The 26,111-nt window shown below is 39.9% G+C and overlaps 1 protein-coding gene across 6 annotated transcripts in view; it reads right to left on the reverse strand.

The window, feature by feature from the left end:
• Positions 1-1,681: 1,681 nt before the first annotated feature.
• Positions 1,682-26,111, reverse strand: part of FGFR2 (fibroblast growth factor receptor 2) — a gene marked incomplete at its 5' end in the record, with an annotated part of 79,628 nt that continues 55,198 nt past the window's right edge. For all 6 annotated transcript variants that reach the window (XM_080347888.1, XM_080347889.1, XM_080347892.1 and 3 more), the window contains 9 exons: positions 1,682-2,097; positions 5,582-5,687; positions 6,517-6,654; positions 8,674-8,744; positions 10,027-10,149; positions 13,461-13,651; positions 14,403-14,513; positions 15,141-15,262; positions 18,850-19,001. In XM_080347888.1, coding sequence (XP_080204014.1) covers positions 1,933-2,097; positions 5,582-5,687; positions 6,517-6,654; positions 8,674-8,744; positions 10,027-10,149; positions 13,461-13,651; positions 14,403-14,513; positions 15,141-15,262; positions 18,850-19,001 — 1,179 coding nt within the window. In that variant the 3' untranslated portion in view covers positions 1,682-1,932. The remainder of the gene's footprint in view (positions 2,098-5,581; positions 5,688-6,516; positions 6,655-8,673; positions 8,745-10,026; positions 10,150-13,460; positions 13,652-14,402; positions 14,514-15,140; positions 15,263-18,849; positions 19,002-26,111) is intronic.

Consider the following 26,111-nt stretch of genomic DNA (forward strand, 5'->3'; position numbering starts at 1 on the left):
CCTCTCTAATATGGACAAGAAACCTCACTAATTAGATACAGCCTGACTAAATAAAAAGAGAATATATTTTATGTCTACACTATGAGCACTTCACATCATTTTCCAGCAAATAACGTCCCACTCCACAAACACCAAGGACTATACATACATTTACCCAAATAACCCCTGTTATTCATGAGTAGACATTTTATAAGATAGAAGCAAAAGTATCATTCCTGGAAGAACTGCTTTGTAACATAGGATCTACAAAAAGATCAAAAGGAAGCATTTCTGGACGTGTTCCATCACTTGATGGTCAGGAAACCATTTTGTATGACACAAAGGATTAGGAAAAATAAGCTGCATGACATTTATTTTGTAATTTTAACATTAATATCTGTAGAAACATTTTATTGTCAGTACAAAAGTTAACAGAATTTAAAACTTTTTAGCCAATTTTTTTTTAATAAACCAAAACACCACCACATAAAACAGTGTAACTTGCATTCATATTGCATGGCCGTATCAGTGTGAATTTTCTGCAAGTAAAACCACGAGACTTCAGTAAAAAAGATACAAACAACTGTGATATTTTAGCACAGGCCAGTGCTACACCTACTGTTATGGAATGGATCCGAAGGAAATACCGGAGTCAGCATGAATTAATCCCTTAAAAAGATGCTGATATTCCTATGGCAAATTGTCATTATAAACAACTCCTCTTTTTTTAACTTAAGTTACAATAGAGGGATAGTCTAAAAGGCAAAAGGATCCAGGCCAAAAGATCTGGAACCGATTATCCAAGTCGGGGAAGAGAACTGTAGTTAATTTGAGGCATGTACAACTCAGGGTAGAAGCTCAGCTCCTTTTAGAGCAGTACGTTCTGCTGTGGTTATAGACAAATTAATGTCTTTCCTTACTTTAGGAACCCTCTTCAATATTTTCTTTGTTTTCTTTTTTTACATGGAATGATTATGCTTTTTGGCCAAGGGAAACACTGCTAAAGAGAAGAGTTGGATTGTTAAAGTGACAGGTATTGAGAATAAAAGCCGTTCTTGTTAAAGGATTTGGTTTGGATAAGAATAATCATCTGACACCACAGTTTTTTAAACACAAATAAATCAAAAGTTTAATTCCCCCAAATTAGTTATATACTGTAAATATTTATTTTTTTTTTAAAGATCTGAAAACTAGTAAAGTCTGAGCAATATATCTACTAGTTCTCTGTGCTGCCTGCATAGAAATGCCATTTAAATTACAAAAACACAACAACCCTATAAACGATTAACTGTTTTGTACATTACCAATTAGTTAATAAATTAATGATATACCATTTTCCCTGAAAGCAAAGTATTTTCCACCTTTGGATGGTGAAAATTAAGAAATTCTGTGTAAGAACAGCATTTAGCAAATAGCTGTTAAAAAAGAGACTAATTTGCTAGGTGGATCGGGACATCCATTTTTAAATCAATACAAAAAATAATTCATTGTAAATATATATAATATATATTTATACATATTTTGAATATATTTACATACATCCAGCACCTATATACTGCATTTGTGCTCTGTAAGTGTGTGCCAACATATATTTTCTCCAAATATTACAAAATAAACAAGAAAGGCAGACCCAGAGTTGCCTCAAGTCCAACTGGTCCATTGTACAAACAAAGTCTGTTGCCGCTTACAGGAAGCCAGACAATCCACAGCGATGGGTATCTAGACACAGCTCATAAACATTCTTCTTTGTTGGGGATATTTTAAGTTGCAAATCAGGATATTCTTTATGTAGTTTCTGACTGCTCTCCTTAGAGTTTTTTTTCCTTTTCTTTTTCTTTTTCTTTTCCTTTTTTCATATGTACAAGCAGAAACATAAAGGTCCCGGAGAAAAGATTTTGTTTTGTATATGGTAGGTAGCTTGATGTTCTCGTTTCTTTATTCCTCTGTATGATTTCATGTTTTAACACTTCCATTCATGTGTTGGTACTTGGGAAGACAAGGTTCATAAGGCATTGGATCGGGAGAAAAAACAGAGTCATCACCTGAAGAACACGAGCTCCTCGTGTCAGGGTAACTGGGTGAATACTGTTCAAGAGGTCCACTGAGGTCCAGATACTCCTATGACAAAAGAAATAAATTGCATTTTTAGACAGTGACTAAACCCGACAATAACACATTACCCCTGCTCAGATTTGGCTTGATTATAAAATGGGTAAAAGAACAGTTTAAAAATGACATTCATTTCAGTAACACAATTGCGTTCAAAACTGCTTAAATATCTCATAAAACAAGGAGCTTGAATAGAGAAAGAAAAACCAAACTAATAACACGGGGCTTTTTCTGAAGTCCAACATCAGCAGCATTAGCCGCGTCAGTGGAAACAAACATGCCAACCACATCAAACAAGGACTTTTCACTCGCAATGATAAAAATGAAATTTCATCTTAAATAGAACCATTTTTCTTTAGCACATGGTAATGATTTGGAGAGGGAAAGATGCTTCCAACTTCATATTCCTTTGGTCAGTTTGAATATCTGTTTTATACTCTGCAATATTAAATTTGTGTTTAAACATGCAGTGGCATACGTGCAAAAAAGAACTGAAAGGGAAACAAAATTAAACGCACTAGATTCATGTGTGTGTGTATGTGTGTGTGTCCCAGAGCAGCCATGACCAAAGCAGTCATTAAAAAAGGAAATAATATCTGCTGAATAGAAGTTTTTGGTTAAGGCTTTTTTTTTTTTTGCTAGAAACAACAGTTTTGGCAGGAGAATAAAGTTATTTTTCCCCTTGAAATGCTCCTTCTCTTTCAACTTCTAAAGGCAGCTGCATTCATTTAAATGCGATCTCTTCATTTGCTAAACCACAAGTTATGATCGTACTGACAAGACAAGTCTTCCACCTCAGTCAGTATTTTGTGCTGCTGTGCTTAGTTTTGGGGTAATTCAGCTCTTGGTTAACATATTTTTAGCCAGAAATTCAATCATTACCATATTATAGTTAAAAAATGGTCACCATTTTAAAAGAGGGGGGAAATGTAAGATCAAGCACGGTTCACCATACCAAAAAGCTTGATGCAATTCAGTTACAAATTCAGTGTTTAAGGTGGGATCCTTATCCCCTCTCCAGCTTCCTTATCCAATGTCAAGGGGCAGAATCACATCAACGGGCATAAGAAGTTTCCAATATCACAATGGTCCCTGATTTTGATACAATGACACAACCATGAGGTTGATTCGCATGGATTGGGGAAACATTGCAGACTATGCTGGGAAACACGGGGAATAGCGTCATTTGGAAAAGAAAAACCAAAACAAAACCAACCCAAAAAACCCAAATAGTAACGGAGAAACTCAACAGCGATGGTTCAGCATGGAGAAGCGCAAGACATTACCATTTCAGCAGAAATCACTACTTGCACAAAGGCAGAAGAAGATATTATTGACTGCCCTAGCGATTTTTTGAGTTGTTGGGTAAACCAGGCTGACCCCATTACCAACATTTTCCTTTTTTGGGGGAAAGTGCCACTGTGGAAAGGATAAGCAAAAGTATTGTCAGACTGATGCACAAAGGACCTGCGCTGCAGGAAAACCATGAGGATTACACAAAATCAGAGATCCCAAAAGCACAGGCAATGGAAGAAAATGGGACACACTGGAGTTCTCAGGAGACCCTGAGTGAGAACGTGACGAGTTTTCAGGAACATAAAATGTGCTGCAAAGACAAGTGAAATAATTTGCTTTCTATGTCCAGGGTAAATAGGACAAAAGCAATATCTTATGTTGAAAGATTAGAGATTAGGAAAAACTTTAAAGAGCGTAAGGCTAATGAAACAAAGCAATACACTGTCAGGGGGTGATGTGGAAATACAGCAGTGGAGATCTTTAAGGACAAGTTACATAAACATCTGTCAGGAATGACAAACGTATAGTGGATCCTGCCGTAGGCCGACGAGATGGACTGGATGTGTTCCTGAGCTTTTTCCAGCCGTTTTTTCCTATTATTCTAGTCTAAAGTAATTTACATAACCCTAAAGGCCTTTTCAGGTTACCTTTGAGATCATTCCAGGTCCACGAGCAGTACAGAATTGGGAAGGCAAGACGGTTAAGCGCACACAAGAAAGAAAGCAATATCCTTTCCCAGGCTCAGAATTGCAGCCCAGAACCTCCCGCTTGAATTTGCAAACGCGGATCCAGTCCAAACCACCCAGCGCTCTGCCGTGGCAGCCAGCCCACCTCCAACCCGTCTTGTGAAATCATATATAAATTAAGAAATAATAAAAATACAAAAAAAAAGATGCTGTTAGTCCTGGATGAGGGGAAAATGGTAACAGTGCGCAGAGCTGTGTTACTGAATCCATAGGGAGCGCAGATTCCTGCCTCATCTCTGAGCCATCCCTGAAGGTGCCACTTCTCAGAGTGAACTTTACAAAACAGAATCCAGATGAGTTTATGGCTGCTACTGAAGCCAAAAATCTTTTTCAACTGGACCTGCTGGGCAAATGATGGCAATAAAAAATGGCATCTCTTTACTCATGTTCTCCTGTCATCTCTGCTTTCCTAATGCTGCTTAATAATCCATTTTTTATTTCTCCAACAGTTCTGAAAAATTAGAAAGTAATGTTGAAGACCAGTATAAAGCAATCTAAATATTTTTTTTTCTACCTTATTCCCCCCTTGAAAAAAGTACTATAAATTTTTCTCATTTGCTATGATTATTTTGAAAGGGTCAAAATGAGTCGTTGCAACTTTCCTCTGTAAAGGTTTTGTTCTTTTTTTCCTCCCATCATACATCTCATTTCTCAGAAATGACAGGAATTTGTAAAAGATTTCTGGGGCACCAAACATCTTCTCTCAAAAGAAGTTTCCACCAAAAGAATCAACATTACCAACATCTGTGATCTTCCTCAAAGGTGCATGCGATTTAGCGATAAAAGGACCGATTCCTGGGTGAATACTCTAATCAGTGTGTTCCTTGCTAAAACTAATAATATCTCAGACCTCTGAAAGAATGCTCTTCAAATAAAACCTTTTTGCATTCATATATGCCAACCTGAAGCAGTGTTAGGCAGGACCTTTGGATAATTGGATGGCTGTTCGCACATTCCCCGTGGGTCCTCGTTCCCTCCACAGAGAGCTGTTTCAGTGAACCTAATTCACTCTCAGACAGATAATCTGAAATCTACCATTGACAGTTTCTCCTCTTCTGACCTAGATATCATGCCTGGGAATCAAACTGAGTCGATAAATTAGAAACACCATGAACTCTACATCTCTCCTTTCACGCGAAACTCATGTTGAAACATAAACATCGCCTCCCAACCTGCCACATGTAGTCCTTCGATACAAAGATAAAAACATCAAAAGATGCAATGAGCAATAAACAAAACCAATTTAAAAATGTGTTTCTGTTTAGTTACATAAATCAAGGCATAATGGCAAGAAACTGAGGATTTCATAGGATACATAGTTGAGCTGCGTGTAACCTCAGAGGACAACGACAGAGAGAACTTGAGCAGGATTGCATCATTGAATAAATTCCATCTGTCTCCTGGACTATTTGTCCTGATCGGCAGCTTATGGAGGGAAACAATTTACCTACCTCATTAGTTGTGAGAGTGAGAATCCGATCCAAGTCTTCTACCAACTGTTTAAAAGTCGGTCTCTGTGAAGGCACAGCATGCCAGCAATCTCTCATCATCATATAGCTGTAAGAAATGCACATTTTCTTAGCTTAATTAAAATCACGCGTCCTCCTTGTGAACCTTTTCATACACAATGTTCTTCATCACAAGTAAAGCAGCGAGCGCCCACAGCCCTACACATGGACCACTGGCTTTGCCAAAATTGCACAATACTCTCACTTCTCTCAAAAGTGAATTTCCACTCCTCTCTCTCTCTTGCCTAGTGTTTAAATTACCCTTTTGTGGACCTAATTCTGCAGCCTTCTGTCCCAGGAATTTCAATGGTATTAAATTACACACGGGTAAATATTTTTGCACATTAAGGACTGCAGTCTTTGTGAAGTGAAGAAATTAAAATGGGTAGGAAAAATGTAAAAATAGTCAAGGGCTATACTGAAATATCAGAAAGAGAAAACACTCCCCCTTTATCACCAGGGGATAATGTTGTGTTACTGCACAAGTTCCCAAATGTATTTTGTTGTGCACAACACCAGTCTGATGTGCCTTACATATGATCAGTGTTTTTTGTGCCATTTAAGAATTTTCATGTAACGAGATGATTAAAATAAAACAAATACAAGTGTAAAAACACTGACAAACACTGGCTGTAGGTGATCTCATCTCTTTTTTTTGAATGGTATCACAGCAGGACGTGTAAAGAAGTAACGTCTGTCAAATATTTCCCAAAGACCCTGTCATACCTTTTCTTTACATATCTACACACACACATCTCCACAATTTTAGATTGAGGCAATTCTGAAAATGTTTGAATCTGCTGGGAGTAGCATTAACCATGTGAATTCAGTACAGTTTATACCCCTCAGTCCTGGTACAGCAAAGTAAGTGTTCTTACAGTTCATTGGTGCAGTTGGCAGGTTTATCCATTCGGTGCCCTTCTTTAAGCAGCTTAAAAAGTTCCTCCACTGGGATTCCTGGGTAGGGCGATCCTCCTAAGGTGAAGATCTCCCACATTAACACACCAAACGACCAACTACAAATCAAAGAGAAAACTGCATTAGAAGATCTGCCTTGCTGCTGAAAACACAGATGAGTCTGTGACAGATGCAGTGACTGCCAATCCCACTCAGGAGATGCTTAAATCAGCATCTGCTCAACTCTTGACGGCCTTGAGCAGGACATGGTTTAGATAGGATATCAGGAAAAAATTCTTCCCGGAAAGGGTTGTCAGGCATTGGAACAGGCTGCCCAGGGCAGTGGTGGAGTCACCATCCCTGGAGGGGTTTAAAAGATTAAATTCTTAGGGACATGTTTTAGACGTGGGCTTGGCAGTGTTGGGTTAACAGTTGGACTCGATGATCTTAAGGTCTTTTCCAACCAAAACAATTCTGTGATTCTATATCATTCCGTGAAGTGCATCAGGTGCATAGGCAGCATATAGAATAGGGACTGACCTGAGCATCTTCTCTAACATGCTCTTTGCCTTGTCTGGTGTGCTGCAAGCACCCAAGTTTCCAAGGCTACTGCAAAGAATTGCGTCTTCACAGCTTAATTCTGTACAGAACACTCACAGCTCAGCTGGTTTCAAATTATATGGCAGGACATTGTGACAAAAGCAGGCTGTTCAAAACAAAAATATTTTGCATCTTTCTGCTCTTTTATTTTTAAATATATTTTTGTTAGGAGACGAAGGAGGATTATTTTAAGCCAATTTTCCTGCCTGCTTGCCACATCACGCCTTGCTGGCAACCCAGGGCTCTTTGGTTGGCGGCTTTGCCAGGTGGGTAACAGCTCAGAGCTTGCACCAGCTCCTGAGCTGCTCTGCAGCTCTCCCAGTTTTGCTGTAGTATATTTTAGTAAACTGTTTGCACAAACTTACAATAATATTATCTTTAGCCATCTTCAAAGCCACCATGGGGCCAAGAGCCTCCAGTTTCCAGCACTTGAAATCCTTGTGCCCGGTGGCTGCTGAGGAGCTCAGACTGACTTTCAGTCCTGAACCAGTGAAGCAGTCTGCTTCACATTCACTTAAATATTTTGCCAATATGTTATTTTAAAACAAAAGCTTGATCTGCCCTAAACCTGTGCATTTATTTTCTTTTGTAAATAATGCAAAGATTGCAGGAAAGCCTCAGTAAAATGCTTTTATTAAGGAGAAAGCAGCTCAGGAAGTGCACGCAGGTTAAAGAAAGGGGAGATGCCTCTTATTTTCTCCACCCTTCTCTTTCTCTTTTTAACCCTGCACTGACACACATGACCTTTTACACCTGTGCTGGGAAGCATCCAGCCCTTTGTGGTTAACAGCTTCTCTTGAAGAAATAAAAAAACATAAGATATTCATCTGCACTGCATAAAAAAATACACATCTACTTCAAGCACAACGCACACAAGTATAGTAGACGGGCCCAGGAAACTGTAATAGGAAGCAGAATAAATCCTGAGCGGTTGCATCAGCCAGCAGGTCTGTGCACACATTAAAAGATTTTGAAGTGTTAGTCCAATGATTTCCTACTACATGTGAAGTACTGCTGGGAAGCAATGAAGCTTCTAAAAATCAGAGAAAACTCCTCCAGTATATCCAGCCTGTGTTTTATTATACCTAATCTTAGCACGAATTTTTTATAAGAAGTTTTCAGCAACTTTCTTTTCTTTCTTTCTCTCTCTCTCTTTTCTTTTTTTAAACCTGAAGGAAGTCCAGAGTATGTCAAAAGCCAAGCAAATTAGATAGACTCTTTGTAGCTGCACATCCGTAAATAAGTTCAAGGGGGGAAACTTCCGCACTGACAGAAGGAGGTTCGCATTTTCCACCTTTCATGTGCTTTGAAGCCGGGCAGATTAGTAACAGAGCACTGGTTAGCAGTCTACCATAAAATCCTCACTTTCTAAGGGCAAGTCCTGTTCCGTCTATTAATACGTGAAACAGAATGAGAACACTTAAAGGTAAAGGACAACAGGAAAATACATTTAAAATATCCCAAACTTTAACAAATAAAAACCAAAACAACCCTCCTTCCCACCCCCAACCCAAACCCATTGAAATAAGGCCACTTACACATCACTTTGATGTGTGTAAACTCTGTCAAACAGAGCTTCTGGAGCCATCCACTTCACTGGAAGCCGTCCCTGTAAGTTGGGGAGGGGAAGGGAAGAAAAATTACAATGGCAGCTATTTACAGGACCATTTCAACACCATTTTTTTTAAAAAGGTTAATTAATTCTCCAAGAACAGTCTTCTAATGCAAACCAGCACATAACTGACCTTTAAAACTTTCAGGGAAAAAATAGTAAAATGGGCTAAAGTAGGGAGACTGTTAAGAAAACTGGATATAAACACTGAAGACAAAATTAAATGCATTGAGGGCTCCCAAAAAGTTACCAAACTGCTTGCTAGAAGAAGCAGATGAAAATTAAGAAGAAATAAGTTGATCAGCAAGCCAATGAATTTTTTCCTGGTCCACCTTTTGCAGTGACCCAAAACTCCCAGTCACAACTGCCTGTTGCTTTGCACACAAAGTCTGCGCAGAGCCCAAGAATCACACTAAATCTGATATGAAGGTTCCATTCCCTCCAGTGCTGACGTACCCACACCTGGTTGCTCTGTCTCTTGGAAGTAGGCAGATGTTACCATTAAAATACCACTAATCACTTAGTGCATGTTTTCATAGATAAGCCACACGACATGATGCATAATAATAAATAATATTTATAAAAAATATTAAAGTCTGTAGAACTGAATGAGTTCTGCAAAGCTGCCATCAAAACCCAAGTGTAGCTCTTCAGGATCTTAAGAGATGTCCTGAGAAGTAGGTGTAAGCTGTTCAAACTAGGCATCAATAACTGTATCTGAAATGTTTTATCTTCTTGATTGGGTACAGGTTAAACAGCAAAACAGTGATAAAGTGTGGAGTAAAAAAATCGATGTTCTCAACCCCTAGCCCTACTTTGATACTATTGCCATAACTTGTACATTACAAGCTAAGTACAGGCAAAAGGCATGAAGTTGTATGTTGCATGGCCACACATAAATAGGATTTTTATTATGGTTATTGCTAGCATTGTTTATACAGTGTTTTTCAAGATCTTAGGCTTGGTCCAAAATGACCTGGAATCAACAGGAATATTTGCACTTGTATCAAGTGACTGGAGCCAGGGAAACACAAAAACCAATTTTTGTATTTCAGCATTTCTAATGAATCATACAATACACAGCCTCTTTGGTTATCTTTTTAAATAATTGTCACTATAAGAGAGGACAGAAATCCTTATGTCTTTGATCCCTGTTTTCTGTCTGCAATGAAAAGTGAGGCTGATGTACAAGAAGCCCATTAAGTTTATAACCACAGTTTTGAAGTGTATCCTTGAAAGAAACACTTGTTTCCCAGAGATAAGAAAACCATCCACTTACATTAGTAGTCTTTTTGTAATAATCTATATTGTTGATGTCTCTGGCTAAACCAAAGTCTGCTATTTTCATGACGTTATTTTCAGTTACCAAAACATTTCTTGCAGCCAAATCTCGATGGATGCACTGGAAAGAAAAGAAAAAAAGGCCCACTGATATAAACTGCTGTAAAAGTGAAATTACTTCTATGCCATTAACTAAGTCTCCTTTACAGATTTTAACCTAAATTACAAGATGGGAAAGCCACACATTTACTACAATCCTGCAAAATATGACTGTGTTAACTACTGCAACCCACCCCCTAAGCTGCTGTTTCCAAGTTGAACAAGCGCCCCAGAAGCGTCTTAGAAAAGCCTGGCTTATTTAAGACTTTTGTTTTGCTAAGGCTGAAAACTTGGGTGGTGACCCGAACTGCGCAAAGCCGTCTGTGATTCACTCTCCATTACACGTGCCCAGGTACAGGTACTGCGGCACGTCCATTGCAAATACTGTTAATGAGCATTTTATTACATTGCTTCTTTTAAATTATCTCGTCTCATCAGAATTAAAACCTGACAGTCTGGATCAGTGCAACTGTTTTTAATGTAAAAGATCTTAATATGAGATACAGCCACAGTATATAATTTTAAACTAGATGTCTAGGGTGTGTGTACTTTCTTCAACCATGAGACTGTAACAATTTAATTAAAACAAAACAATCAAGGCTGGGCTGTTTGCCTTTGAAACAGCTTTGATACTTAATGTGCTTTCTCCTCAGAGTTTTTTTCCTTCAGGTCAGCGTTATTCTGAATACTTGCAGCTGATTCTTGACACTGAAAGGATGTTGTCACTGCTCTGGATATTATTCCTGTGCTTAAGCAGCCTTATTAGTGTTGATACAAGGTGCCAGCAGGGGCATGGTAAGAAACATTGCATTTGGAGTTTTCCCAGGATATTCTACTTCTTTTCAAGTTAAATATCATTTTTATTTTTTTTTTTTTTTCCCTTCCTCAATTTTGGATTATTATGTTGTCCCCTTTATTTCAACATGTGCATAGACATGCTGGACTGAACCACTACACTTGCACAACAGTCAAGTTCGTTCTTGCATTATAACTTGCCCAGCAATTTCCTGAGACCTCTTATCCTGCATGGGTAAAATGAGTCTACAAAGCTTCTGCTCCTCACTGGGTTAGCCATGGGGAGCTACCAGCAAAAACCTGCTCCAGCAACGCCTTGTGTGCACAGGACCAGACAACACTCCGTGCTTTCAGCATCAAATCAGTCTTCTAACTCAACACCAGCAATGCTGTGGTAGCAGAAACAAGACAGGTCAGCCCTCCTGCTTCCCCGTCCCTGTTCTCAAACAAGAACATCCTCTGAGACACAAGGAACCCGATTCAGTTGCCCAAATAGAAGTGCTCTCATCTGAGACAGCCTGTGATATCCAGGGACAACACAGGACCCACAGCTACCCAGTGCCTTTCCTGAGCATCAGCCTGCAGGTACCACAGAGCACCTCAAATGGTGTGGAGCACCTCTGCATGAACACACCAAATGATTCAAACCCTAGTACCTTCTGTCAGTATATTTCTGCTTTCTCACATCCTACTGATTTACAGCTGAGACTCTTCCTATCTTCAAAATGGTGCCATTATTGATTCCCATCACTGACATGTTTTATAGCTAACCCTCTGGTCTTAATGATTTGCTGCTTCTTTGCAATGATCTGGGCCAGCCCCTGTATCTAGAGCTACCCTGTCGTTTCTGTGCAGCACTGGAATGATGGAGAGGACATGTCAACAGAATTTTTAAAAGTATTAATCTAACTTAGAAACAACATCCCATTTCCAACATACAACTGCTTGCCAGGCAAAAAGTTGGCACCCAAAAACCTTCCTTCCTTTTCTTTTTCTTTTTTGAGGTCTCAGTGAGCCATTTGTTGGATTGAAATAACAAGAACACTGGTCTTCTCACAGTTCCTGCATGATGGAAATACCGTGAGAAGACCAGCTCTCTTCTTATTCCCGCTCAACAAATGGATCCCTAAGGGGAAAAGCACTAATGAAATACAAACAAAAATGGTGGGATATCTGAAGAACTGGAATGCGCAGTTTTACTATGGATCGCCTTTGTTTTCCCCCCGTTCTCTGCCTTGTGCAATGTCGCACATTCAGCCAAGTTCGGCGCGGCGCTGACCAAGTGTTTTGGCAAATGAACTGGATCAAGGATGGGATGGTCCTGCCATGTGCATCTGTGCGAGGACACACCTTGGCAGTGTCCTACAACAGCACTTCAGAGCTTCCCAGGCAGATGCTTGAGAGCAAGATTTGTCAGTCAAAAGACGTATTGTTTTTCCTTTCCCAACAGTTTGATTTTCTTGAGGCACAGCTCTTTGCCAGCCAAATGTTTCATTTATCTTAGGAAGGGATGCCCTAACGTGCTTTACCTAATACAATACTCAAGCTTGCTCCATTAGAAGACTTTGTCTTGATGTTGTGCCTGTCACCCTACTGTGCTGAGAATTACTATTTTGAAACAAAAGGAGAAAAGCAAAATTAGACCTCGGTTCCTCCAAAACTCAGCTCTGGTTTTGCTTAAAAAATACCTGGAGTGGACATGGCTGGAAATCGGTACAAATCCCAAAAACCTCCCCATAACTTGCAGGAAGCACTTATCAAAAAAATCTGGTGCTCTGCTGTAGACATTGGGTACAAACACCACACGAGGTTTTCATTGATTTCTTGTCCACCAAGCCACAATATGTTCACAGAGTTACTTTTCCAGGGCTATTTAAGGTTTCATAATTATAATTTCATCAAATTACTGGTTTAAAGAAAAGTTTGAGGAAAATTTGAAGAAATAAGTGTCTATGGACATGACAGGATAAATAAATTCTTTCAACAAGCTTGCACTCCTGACAAACACCAATTTCAAGCGAAGCACATAATTTAAGTGACTAATTCACTCGATTTATTTTTGCCTCTTCTGTTCACAATTTTTGCCCTGGCATCTTGTGGTCTTCTCAGCTCTGCCTGTTATAATTCTATAAATCCTTTCACTAACGGAGTTAATTTATTTTACATTACTGTGTGAGCTGATTTGGTCGATTTGACTGGAAACAGAAGGCAAGTGGTGCCTGCTGTCTCACGGGGAGTAATGTGACTTGTGTAATCAAGTGACCACCTGTGCTTATGAATTCAAAGTGCATGTATTTACTTTAAACAATCCATTCTGGACCTCATTTTAGCAATGACATTAAACAGAGATTAAAAACTTTCAGTATATTAATTTTCCCACTGATCTCCAAAAGCTTGGATTATGCAATTTGTTTGAGAAAAGTCCTTTTCCCAGCAAATTCTTGAACGCAAACAAGACGTTAAGAAAAACTAAACTAAAGAAGTGCTGAACAAATACACACCAGGTGCTTTGTGCAGTATTTGCTGAGTTCTACCTACTTTTTGTGAAGCCAGGTACTCCATCCCTCTTGCCAACTGGTATGTGCACGACACTAAGTCCTTGAACGTCATCTGTTCTTCTGGTACCCTGTTAATATCAAACGAATACTCCATCCCCGGGGGGCGGCGGGCTCTCAGGTACTCACGCAGGTTCCCTTTGGAAGCATATTCTACTATCACGTACAACGGACCTTGGGATAAACCGGGTGAAAACTGGAGTCAGGTCAAAGGGTAACATGTTTTTATGTAAGGAAGCACTTAGTGATCTACAACAAATGAGCTGAATCGATAAATGTTTAACTGTGAAAGCATAAATTGAAAGAAAGGAGGTCTGGACTTGGCAAGGTAACTGGCCCAAAGCTCCATGGCAGGATAGTGGCAGAGCTACAATTAGTAGCTGAAAGTGCTTAAACCCCGACCCATTGCCTACTCCTTCCAGACCATATCATGTACTGAAAAGCAAGGATTTCCAATCAAACAATACGATGAGATCTCAAACAAGGTGAAAGCACTTAAAATTTTTTTAATTTCCACAATTTTATGCCATTCCGCATCACTTTACGTGACGAAATTAGCTTTTAATAAAAACTCTGTGGTCTTTAGAGAGTTAAAGTGCTCATTTCACATTCGTGGGATACAAGTTCCACTAAAGCAGGGCTGACAATTCAGAACAACAGGCATAGGTAAAGCCTCCGTAAAATGTCATTTTTTCCCCTACAGCAAGGGATTAGAGAGTTTTCATATGATATAGTACCCTTTCTCATATTAAAGCTGCAAGTATAATGAGACACAGAAGTAAAAATATTGCTGCTAAGCTGGGGAAATATCTAAAAATCCCATCACAGCATGACCATTTCCTTAAAAAGCCTTGAAAAATTATGATTAATGAGACTTCCGTAGACCTGTTGGAAAGTCCTGAGTTACTTTATTTTCGTTACTCACCATCCTGGGTACAGGCTCCAAGGAGATTGATGATATTTTTATGCTTCCCAATCATCTTCATCATCTCCATCTCTGACACCAGGTCAGATAGATCTTTTTCTGTGGCATCATCTGTACAAGACACAAGTTCAGTTCATATTTTCTAGTATGCCAGCACAAACTCCACTAAATCACAGCAGTTGGTGTAAAATACATGCTTCAATATGCAGAATATGGGACTTGTTTTCCAGTGTACACATTACAGAAGGTCATATGTTATGTCCTAACAAAAAATAGTCTCAACCTCCTCGTTGGACTGACAACCTCTTCAGTGTTACATGTTAAGAGGCAACACAGTAATATCAGACATAAAATTGCTGTCCTTAGTTATCAAATCTCCAAAAACTATGCCCTTTCTGCAAACTAACCTTACAATTAAACTCAAAATAAATAGGCACCAGCCACCTGGACTGAATGGGCTGGGATCTACACATGGACAGCGTCTGACGTGAACTGAACTAAAAGCAGAGAGACCCACACGATGGTAATACATCTCCTGGCTCCTAAATACTCGCTGCCCAAGATAAACAGGCTGTCAAGGGCGCAGATTTACACCCCAAACTGCTGAAGGCTGAGGTCAGCTATGTGCTCTTTGACCCCCCTCTATGATGACAGAGTTCAGATGCCACAAAAGAAACGTTTTGTGGATGAGAACTGCCACATCGCCCATCCCATTCCCTGACCAGCCCATTTTCTTACCTTTCAACATCTTCACTGCCACAGTCACCGCTTCTTTGGGCCTGTCTTTGTCAATCCCCACCGCTTCGGCCATGACGACTTGCCCAAAGCAACCTTCTCCCAGGGGTTTACCCAGCGTCAGCCTAAGGGTGCAAACAGGAGATTAACACACGGCATCTGGCGAAGGGATGCAGGCAGTGAAATTCCACGGCTAAATATAAAATGCTTTCAACAACTTGCTGCAGCATGAAGCATTTATCATATGGAATTAATGAGACCCTGGGTGCACATTGGTTTTCGTGTGCACCGCAGAGTGTTTTCTTAGGGACAGTACATCGAGCATCTCATATGGGCACATCAGCTGCTAAACCCAGTTTTTAAACTCCCTCTCCTTGCATTAACAGGCTGTACTCGATGGCTAGCAGCAAGACACAGCACAGAGGGGCAGAGCTTTCAAAAAGCATCAGCCTGCAGCTGAAATTCAGGAGCAGCCAGCAACACACAAACTTCTCCTGTCACTGTAACATGGGCGGTTGTCACCTTTTTCACATTGGCTGCAAGGAGAGGAAGGAAAAATTGGTTTGTGTGCAATGTCCTGTGGTTGCTTTCAGGCTGATGATGATTTGTGTGGTAAAGGGAAGCATTAAGAGCAGAGGGATGTTTTAAATACAGGGTGTTTCAAAAATGTGGACCCAATTTAAAATCACTGTATCTGTGCAACCACAAACTATCAACTATCATCTGAATGTTGTCCATACAGCAGGTGGAGGGAACACAGAGCATTTATTAAAAGGTTACTAAAACCTGATAGCTCATTAAACCATTTGTAAATTTTTGTGTAATTGTAACATATTGGGGTCCATCTTTGTGAAATACGCCGTATTACTAACTCCTGTGATGTAACAGCACAATGCAGACAGAAAGGAAAATCAAACATCCTCTCAGGCGGCTTAATTTTAACTCAAAATTAATATTCTTACTTCCTGTACATTTGCTTGACGATCTTTCCTGCACCAAAGAAATTAGGCAAGACAGAGACAGCAAGTCAGTAGCCACTGTGCTTGTGTGCAGCTGTGGGTAATTAAATTATCACACTCCTTTCTCTTTTGTGTGGCTGATGGGTGGCCAGACAACCACCACCTTCTTCTGGGAGACAGGAGTGAGGATGAAGGTGAGAGAAGGGGCAAGGATAAGAGGTCAGTGACAAGCATGTGGCAAAGGCTCAGCATAAAGCCTGGATGAAGACACCAGTGATGCTCAGGCAGCTGGAACAGCTGCCAGCAGCTGCCATGGCCACTGGCTGCTCTGCGGCAGGTCCTGGGGCTGTGTGGGCACACGATGCTCGCTCTCCCTCCCCAGTGATGCTCTCCCTGCCCGGCGGGGACAAAGGCAGCATCTCCGAGGGACAAAGCACCTGGCAGATCTCTGACCAGCCGTCCTCTTCCCAGTCTTCCCACCCACAGCCAGATTGCTCTTCTGACATGCCCCGCGTTCCCCCAGCACTTTGACCCCTTAAGGGGCAAGATAGAACGCTTTATTTACCCATAGCTGGGTCCAGCACAGAGGCTGTTTCTTGGCTGCGGGCTCTTTGCTGCCACAAATGTCGTGTGTGAGGGTAACAAAAGATGCCTCCTGTCTGCAGCACCCAGGCTCTGCTCTGAGAGTTGGAAGCAGGGACTGGGGGAAACTGAAACTCTATTATAATCACCATATCAACATAAGAAACCTTTTAAAAAGAGCAGTCATTAACTGGGCTATGCAAAAAGCATTTTGTGGAGCATACACCTGGTAACAAAACCTGCTCAGCTGTAACAGACAGACAGAGAGATGTCGATCTCAACTTTAGGAGGGTAATGAGATAAAAAAATAAAAAGAAACTTCAAAGCCTCTGGGCTAAATCTTTTTGGTTCCAGTGTAAGTGCTTAAGGGCCACGTTCATATTCTATAACTCACAGAAATTATAATCTAACTGCAGAGCAGTGCCATGGCAGAAACCAGGGGGGGTGCTGGGCAGGTTTAATACTTCTAATGTTATCCAGTGTAGAGGCGAGATTTCAATAAGCGTTTTCTTAACTGAGTTCTTAAAGTCCTGGCTTTCCATGGTCAAAATCAGGATTCACAGATATGATATACATAGGGACTTGTTCTTAAAAGCATGGACCCCTGTCTTCCCCCCTGAAATACATGGAGAGGTTGTCATACCATCAACAGAAGAGTGTTAGACCAGGGCTAAGTTGTTTGAAAACCCCGCTTATCTGCTTAGGCACGAGACAGAAGGGAGAGGTGGCTCCTCCCAAGGGCAGCCCACAGACTCCTTGTCAAATGCCATCTTTGCCTCGGTGAGAATTCCTCAAGCTTTTTTGCATTGGTTTCTAAAGCAAACGCAAGTTTTAAAAGGTGCAAAGACTGAAGGGCAGTATATGCTATGCTGAGGTCATGCTGCATTTTCTCCAGAACTAAAATTGAATTTAGGATCTTGGCAGAGAACAAACATTTGCATTGGAAACTGGTTAATTTATGTGCTATTGCCATGCTAGGACTAAAAGTAACAAACCCCTCATTGTGTTCCTCCTGCCCCCCAACCTAATAAACCGCCTCTAAATAGCCTCCTTTCATTGCAAATCTGCTCCACCTACATTTGTGCTGAATGCTGGTTTAAAATGTTTAGCACTCTAAAATTTTCTGCATTTAGTGTATTCCCCCAGGGCAGGGGCTGACAGAAGCACATATACAGGCCCCCACTGTTGACCAGAATACTGCAGGTGGCAACTACAGCATTTTATGCTACTTTTCAGCTACATCATTAAAATAATTTCCGGAACAGTTGTCAGAAGGTTCGAAATTATAGCTCTTCCATCCAAAAGTTACAACGCTGAACTTTGAAAGAGAACTGTTCACGACAAAAGGTGCTGTTTTCTCAAAGCCACCTACAGACTTCCTAAAGTTGGTACTAACTTTAATATATATCATAGTTCTACCTGTGTCAATATTATCTTTCACGTGTCTTTTTTTATATTAAAAAATATGGTTACAGCTTTAATTAGATTATTCAGCAGCTCATTTTGCATGTTAGTCAACAGGCTTTGAAGAAAATATTACGTAGCCACATGAATTTGCATATATCAAATACCTAATACTTTTAAGCCCCAGAAGTTGTATATGTATGTACACACTATCATTAAAAAATCAACACAAAATCCTACCCAGAATATCCTGACAGAAAGAAAAGGCTGTCTAATACCATATTCTAGATTTTATCTTTCTCTCACATTATATTTTAATACATATTTTATAAATATTAAAAAATTAAGTTTAATATTTCAACTAAGCATCATGGCTTAATGTACAAAGGTATTCCACGGGGAAATCTCGACTGCCCTTCAACCAGGGTATGTGGACATCTTGTCCCATCTAAATAATAGGTATTTTGAAATAACATTTCAGATTCACTCCTTTCATAATAGAGGAGTTACATTTCAACAGTCTATCTGAAAACATACCAGAAATCTGAAAATAAAAATCAGAATGATGCAGGCAGAAGAAATTCAGTTTCTATCCAAAAGAAGACTGAATTTAGATAATTAATTAGATTGTGATCTTCAGAGGAGGTTCAGCTGAGATTTTCTTTTAACTAAAGAAACCCCGGGAGACATCGGGAAAGATGTTTCCTCTCGTGCTGTGTCATGTTTTTCAAATGTGTAGGTAGCGTTAAGAGAAATAGGCTACGTACTTATCTCTTTGAAACTCCCATTTGGGGTCTTCGGGCAGTTCATATTCCGAGACTCCTGCCAGCATCGGGGCATCGGCAGCGGAGGAGAGACGAGTCGTTATCCTCACCAGCGGCGTGTTGGAGTTCATGGAGGAGCTCGAGTCTGCTGACACCTGTGGTTGCAATGCAAGATGCAAAAAAAGAAAAAGACAGAGGTGTAATCTTGACCCAATATCTGAAAAGCAGCAGCACCTGGTATCCAAGCCAGCTCAGAACGGTGGTTTTAGGAAAAAGTGGCTGAATCTTCTTTCTAGTGGACTATTCTCATATATTTACCTTCCCTTGTAAGCACAATACAGACTCTAACTGGTGCCAAGGCTGTAAGTTGGGCCCATAGTTTGAAAACCCTATAAGTTTTAAATACATATAACTCAGAATGTAAATTCAATAAACTTTTCCCTCTTTACATTTACCCTTGGACGTCCAAGTGGGTGGAACATACCATGAGCAGAGGTGACCAAGAAGCTCTCTTCTTTCACTCACTTGTAGTTGTCTGTATCACCACGTCTTTTCCCAAATCAGTACATAATCTATTTTTTTTTTTGTATTACCATTAAATTAAAACTCTCAATTTTTAATTGAAAAAAATGGTATTTTTGCAAAGGCTCCTGTACTTTTCATCAGCGCTGATTATTATGATCACATGCATATTACTGTGTAGGAAACACTGGATTCTCTCACATATTTTCTAAACATTGAGTATTGAAAGCATCAATATTTGGGGGATCCTTAAGTCTTCTGTTAGCTAAATTCTTAATTAAAGATTCTTCAAGGCATGGAGAAAAAATTCATAAAAATAATTTATAATGTCTGATGCTTTGAAATGTAACTCACTTTAGAGTATGATTTCTCACTGGCCTCAACAATACATTTTCCTTATAGTATCAAAGGTACTCGATAACTGCTTCAAAAAAGGAGGCAGCCATTACCATCCACATTAAAAAGCTTGTTTTGGTGTGAAGGGTGCATCATCCACAAGCTGCTTTCCTCAAACCTGCAGCAGCAGCCTGCTGACCTCAGAGTTTCAAGTGAATGCTTGTTATGGCCACTTTGTCCCCTCCTTTACATGACAATCCTTCTTCTCTCTTCGGGCCATGACAGTCTTGGCCAAGCCCAGATCTGATGGCCAAGGCGGGATGAAGGTGGTTTTGTGATGCCATCACTGGTACCCGTCCTCAGGTCAGGCAGCAGGAGATGCTTCTCGGCCAGCGTGGTTTGGACCCTGCCCAAGCTGGAAGCCTACAGCATTGGAATAACTACCACTCCTGACCTTCATCCTCATCACCTGGAGTCAACTTTTGACACCAAGTTTGCTTATGTTAAGTGTCACCAGGCTAAAATTTTATTCCAGAGGTCTTACAACTAGATTTAAAAAAAAAGGCAATTATAAACAAAAAGATCCTAATAGCATTAGAGCGCAAATCAGAGACATGCAGAGATATGAGCACAAAATCCTCTTGTCTCGATGACACCTGAGAAGTGCAACTCAGTGCTCCATTATTACAAATCCAATTAGCAGTTACAGTGTCTCAGCCCACGTAATTACTTGAGTTCTTCAGAACAGGGCTGAAAGGCTCCTGCAACCATGTCAGGCTCTTACACAATGTATTTTGACAAGACAAGGCTAAGGCTCTCAAAGTAATTCCTCATCATGACTGACAACCTGTTTTGTTCGAGAGGTCTCTTTGCAGGTCGACATACTCAAACCCTTCTCATCAAATGGGGTTGGCTTCTTGACACATTTTTTCTAAGACCAGAGATTAAGACTGGAAAGAAGTTGTATAAGGAATAAAGTGTTAAGGACTGCTATCTAAAAAATAACCTTGGTAATCAGTTTTGCAGCTGACTGACAGATCTATCTTGATATCAGAAGCTCCAGCTTCAACATGCGAGATGTGGTATCTGTGAAATGAGAGTACAACTGAACAAATAAGGCCATCATTCAAATCAGATGGATGGCTTTTCCCCCGTCCATCCAACCATCTTTAATGCTAATATTTACCTTCAGCAAATATAAGTACCTGGCACATTCCTCTAGGCTAATAAATACGGTGACCACTTGGGATACAAACAGAAAACTGCTATTAAGCCAGAATACGTAGCTCTAAATAAATCAGTATGTGAATAGTGAAGGGTATCTTTTGCGAGACTCTGCTTTGCCCAGCCCAGAGGGGAACACACCTGCTGGGGCTCACCCAGAGCTACATGGTGGGTCAGCAGCAGAACCTGGATTTTTACTTATTTATTGCTTATTTTCATTATTTCACTACAGTTTGAAAATGATGGTTCATGAAATGAACTAGCTCAGCACTAAGAAACATGCAAATCTCCACAAAAAAAATGTGGCAACTCCTCTATACCCTACATCTTCCCCTGAATTTCTCTTATTTATTATTTATTATTATTTCTCGTATTTCTCTTATTTCCATTTTTAAATTTCTCTCACTGCTCAGAAACTATTAACACTCTACAATCACTTCCTTCATGTTTCCAAAATCAACCCACCAGCCACTCTACCAAGATATTTTTTCAAGTCCTGATTTATTTATTAATATTGCCCTTGCTTTTTCACCTTTCTTTGTCATTATAAACATTGTTTTCATGGGACATGAAGCTGCAAAATTTAGATGATATCCCTTATGTATAAGAAATGGCCCAAGATGTTCTGGGATCTTTTTTTGTCAAGAATACAATATTTGTATTAGACACTGTTCAGTGTTCATCTTTTCACTGGCTCTTACACTCACAATTCAGCAGTCTTAACATGGTTAAAACCTATAAATGTAAACTTGCAATAAACTGAAATACTCTGCTGACGCATTTCAAACACAGAAGTTAAATAGTAATAATGTATAGGAAAAAAACAAGTGAAAGATTCTGCCAGTTTCCCTTTTAACACAATTGCCCATGTTTACTTCACACGATAACTGGATGATTGGCCAGAGATGCTGTAGGTAACTGAAGTGCATTAACGTGGATAGGACTGATGACAAATCCAGAGGAACTACTCGGTGTCTGGGAGAAGGAAAATGGACTGCACTCCTCAGGAATATTCATCTGATTAACTGGAGCAGCACAAGGAGTTACAGGAGCTCAAGGGCTATAAAAATCTGCTCCAGAAAAGATGAAACCAATCCAAGTTGGCCTATGGTTGGAGGAGATTTTCTGTTTCAAAACGGCCTTTCCCCTTTTCTGCAATATTAAAAATTTAACCTTTGCACTCATCCTTTTTTTCATTGGCCTTGAGTGCACTATAGAACAACGAGGAAAACCCTACCTACTCCAAGGTCAGTGGATGTGGTCAACTTTAATCTACATGTATACATTTAAGTAGTAGCATATAGGAAAGCATTTTTTCCACCTTGCTACTTTCCCTTTTTCACCTGCAGCACTGGTTCCCAACCCCTTATCATGCAGGTCCAAGAACCAGTGACACTCCTGCCATGAACCCCACATTTTGGCATGTGGAGTTGCTTTAAAGTATGTGGTTGTTCTTTTCGCTTTCGGTTACACAAAGATTCAAGGTAAACAGGACACAGGCATGACAGAGGCCATCCTGAGTATTTGCAGCAAGCTTGGAATCGTCCATGGCCAATATACAGACTCCAGGGCCACTTTGGGGAATACCAGGTGCCAAGAAGCAGCAGCTGGACATCCAGTCAAAATTCACAAACTTCTTGGACAACCACCCAGCTCACCAACATGGGAAAAAGGAAAAAAAAGAAGAGCCAGGGCAGAGAAGCAAGGAAGGGCACCTGATGTAGGTGAAGTAGACATCTTCTACTCACTGTGTTGGTGACACTTGTTTTAAGCAATGACGCTACACTAAGGAGGTATTTTGAGTGTTTAATCAAAGTAAGGAAGGCAGAAGTCAATTTGAAAGAACTATTGTGGCATATAGTAACCTCAATAGGAAGGTAGAACACCAGAAAATACGCTTTTGTCCTTCCTTTCTGTTTTTAGGTGGCCAGAACCAAGGAAAGTACTGGCCTTACTGGCAGATCTTCAGCTCCATATCTGGACTTCAGAAGGCAAAAAGCCCACTGTGCCCAAGCCTCACGTACCAGTGCATTATTACATCCCCATTTTAACAATACATTTTTCCTTTGGCCAACACACTGTATTCAATCAGCTCTGAGATAATGCTTTACAAGCATTTCTAAGCAGTGGAGCATTTAAAACAAACAAATTTTTGCTGGAATCTTTAAATGCCATGTGGCAAAATCAGCTGCAGAGCAGTGCGTAATTGTCTGTAATTGATTATGAAGGGTGTTTTCCTCCAGTGAAGATTTATACCATATCCCGAAGCCTAGATCTGTCAGTTCTGGCACTCATGCTGTGAGATTTTAGCAGCCATGCAGTGATTTCATATAATTGTCAGTCTTTTTGAAGGCTCTGCTATAAAAGTTAATTTGAAGTCACATGCATATATGTATATAAATATAATGAGTAAGTAATGCTATTAGCTGTTGATAGAAATGGTCCATCTCAGTGACTGGAGCTAAGAAAATATAAGGTTAAATACATGAAACAGGGTTAAATACATGAAACTGAGGATTCCTGGTCTAAGTACTGGTGTTTAAAACACAAGCACAACCCCTTCAAGGAAAGGGCTCCTTTTGAAACACACAACAAGTTAGCAAAGTACTACTAGGCAAGTCAATGGTTTCCATATCAAAGGATAACACAAGAAACTAAAATATGTGTTAAGGTAAATGCCTTGCAACACATCCTACTGCAAGCTGTATATTAATTTTTGTATTTCAGAGTCTATTCCTAAAAAAGAATGATATTTTTACAGCTCCATACCATGTGAAATACTATATTACTTCACTTGTTCCATATTACTTTCCTTTTTTTCAGGTTCCAGCTGCCATAATAATTTTGAATTAGGCTATTTTGCTCGATGAGCTTAAGTGTGACTTTAAACCAATCACCCTTTGCTCATCACAAATGTCCTCACTATATCTTTGCAAAGGATTAGAATCAACAACCACAGTAGACACAAGCTAATAGGAATGTATTTAGAATACTTAACATAAGAAATCTTTCCTCCCCTATTTAAGACACATATATACACACAAGTTGAGAGCGTCCAAATTTGACAGATCAACTGTGACAGCACTAAAGAAATGCTCTAGTGGTGACAAACACTTGTACTTGACTTTGACCGGGCAAGGCACAAGAGATGGGACCTTCTATAACTGCTACAGCAGCACTGTCTTTTTGTCTGTTTTAATTATAATTTATTTGTTAAAAGGAAACTAAAAAAAAAGTTCTACAAAATAAATGTATGTCCTACTGAATGCTGCTCTTTACCTTTTGGCTCAGTAAACTTGTCACCAAAAGCTTTTACTGCAAATTAACTTGTGATATTCAGTCCTTTTTTCCCCTCTCTTGCAAGCTGGTACTGCTATAAAGAACATGGTTAATGGCAACAGAGCACTGCAGCTCTCTGCTTTTCTATAAAGGAGAGAAAGTGCTTGCTGAATTTCCCTGTAAGCAGTTTCCATTTCGAAAACCAAGTGCCAGATCCTAGTGAGGCTGAGGGTTGTAGGGGGAGGGAACTGATAATTCCCGACTTCATCATGACCCTTCCTATGAATGTGAAAAGAACCGCATCTTGGCAGAAAAAAAAAATAAATGCCTGCATGTGGGGAATGATAAAATCCTGTGGTAGCTCAGACTAAACAGCGTACGAGAAGCTGGGGCTGCAAACTAAACCAGATGTTACTCAGCAAGACTCTGATCCCGCTTAGACAAGATGGCATCACAGTCATGCGAATGCCTCTCCATGATCCAGGATTATTTTCATATCCACGTCCTTTGGGAGCTTGACCCAGCAGCAGGGAGCTTTGAAAACACTATCGAAAATTCCCCAATCTATGGCCTCATTTCTTTGGAATTCCAACAAATTCCATCACCCAGCCCCAGACTGCTGCCCAGTTCTACCTGCCAAGAGCATCTCCCCTGCTTGCTCTCACCCATCCTCTTCACAACTCTGCCTCTTTCTCTATTCCTCCCCCACAAAGCAAGGAAGAACATTCTGTGATCAATGCATAAATAGAGCTTTAGAGACAAAACTCCACCAGGCTTTAAATACAACCCTCTGAAACACAAATAAAATGAAAGAAAAAATAATAGCTCGGTGGTAGAACAAACCAAGTTAAACAACCCAGAAACACACACACTAAATAAAACACCTCCTGAATTAATTTTTTAATTCTCGATTTGTGCCAACAATTGTGAAATTCAAGAGCAGGTTTCAAAGATGCAGAAACTAAACAACTGCTGCAGCCTTAGAGCCCAAGGAGACGCTAACTGAAAAATGAAGGGGTCTTCACTGTTGATGAGCAAGTCTTCTGGGACTGCTCATCCCATCCTGCCTTTGCGAGCTAATATAAGCAATTAGCGAAATGACCAGTGAAATCATAAAAAGAGAAATACGGATTTCTTTTAATGCTTATAATAGCCGTATTTTACTCTACGAAGATACAAATGCACAGAGCCCCCTTCAATGAAAAACTCCTGTTAACAAAAAAGTACTCAGGAGTATTGAGAGTAGTGGAATTTTTGTTTAGGGGTTGAAATAAGATTCACACTTTCAAATATATACTTTTTTAAAAATAATCCCACTTTTAAAAGCAAAATGCCATTTTTTTGCTAAGAAAAATCTAGAAAACCAAAATAAACTGACAAAACCCTATCTGACAAGCATGTTGCAAGACAGAGATTATTTTCCTCTGTGAAAACAATAGCTTTGGAGAAGGTCCATATTGCATCATTTAGTGACAAAAATCTAAACTGAGGGCAGCAGTTGACACTGCTGTCACACGCAATGAAATAACACTATTGCCCCAAGGAACCATTTCCAACTGGCACAACTGAGCTCACACCAAATCCTGAGTATTTTTTATGCTGTCAACTTATCTCTGAGTCATGATGATGCTTTTATATTCAGGCTGAAATCTAATAGATGTATTTTATCTAAGCAGCTAATACATATCGCTCTCTGGTTAACCATACATTTGAAAAGCCTTCTTTGTCCAGAAAGCTATGCAGATTTTTAGCTGTAGAGATGTGTGAATTGAGCTGAGGGCTTCTCATCACTCTGATACACTCAGAGGCGAAGGTCCCTCTCCTCCCCAGTGATTCTCAAGTAAATGACTAAAATCATAAAATTACAAAAAAACAAACAAAAAGTGGCAAAGAAAGACAAACCA

This window comes from Nesoenas mayeri (assembly GCF_963082525.1).
Source record: "Nesoenas mayeri genome assembly, chromosome: 7".
NCBI lineage: Eukaryota > Metazoa > Chordata > Aves > Columbiformes > Columbidae > Nesoenas > Nesoenas mayeri.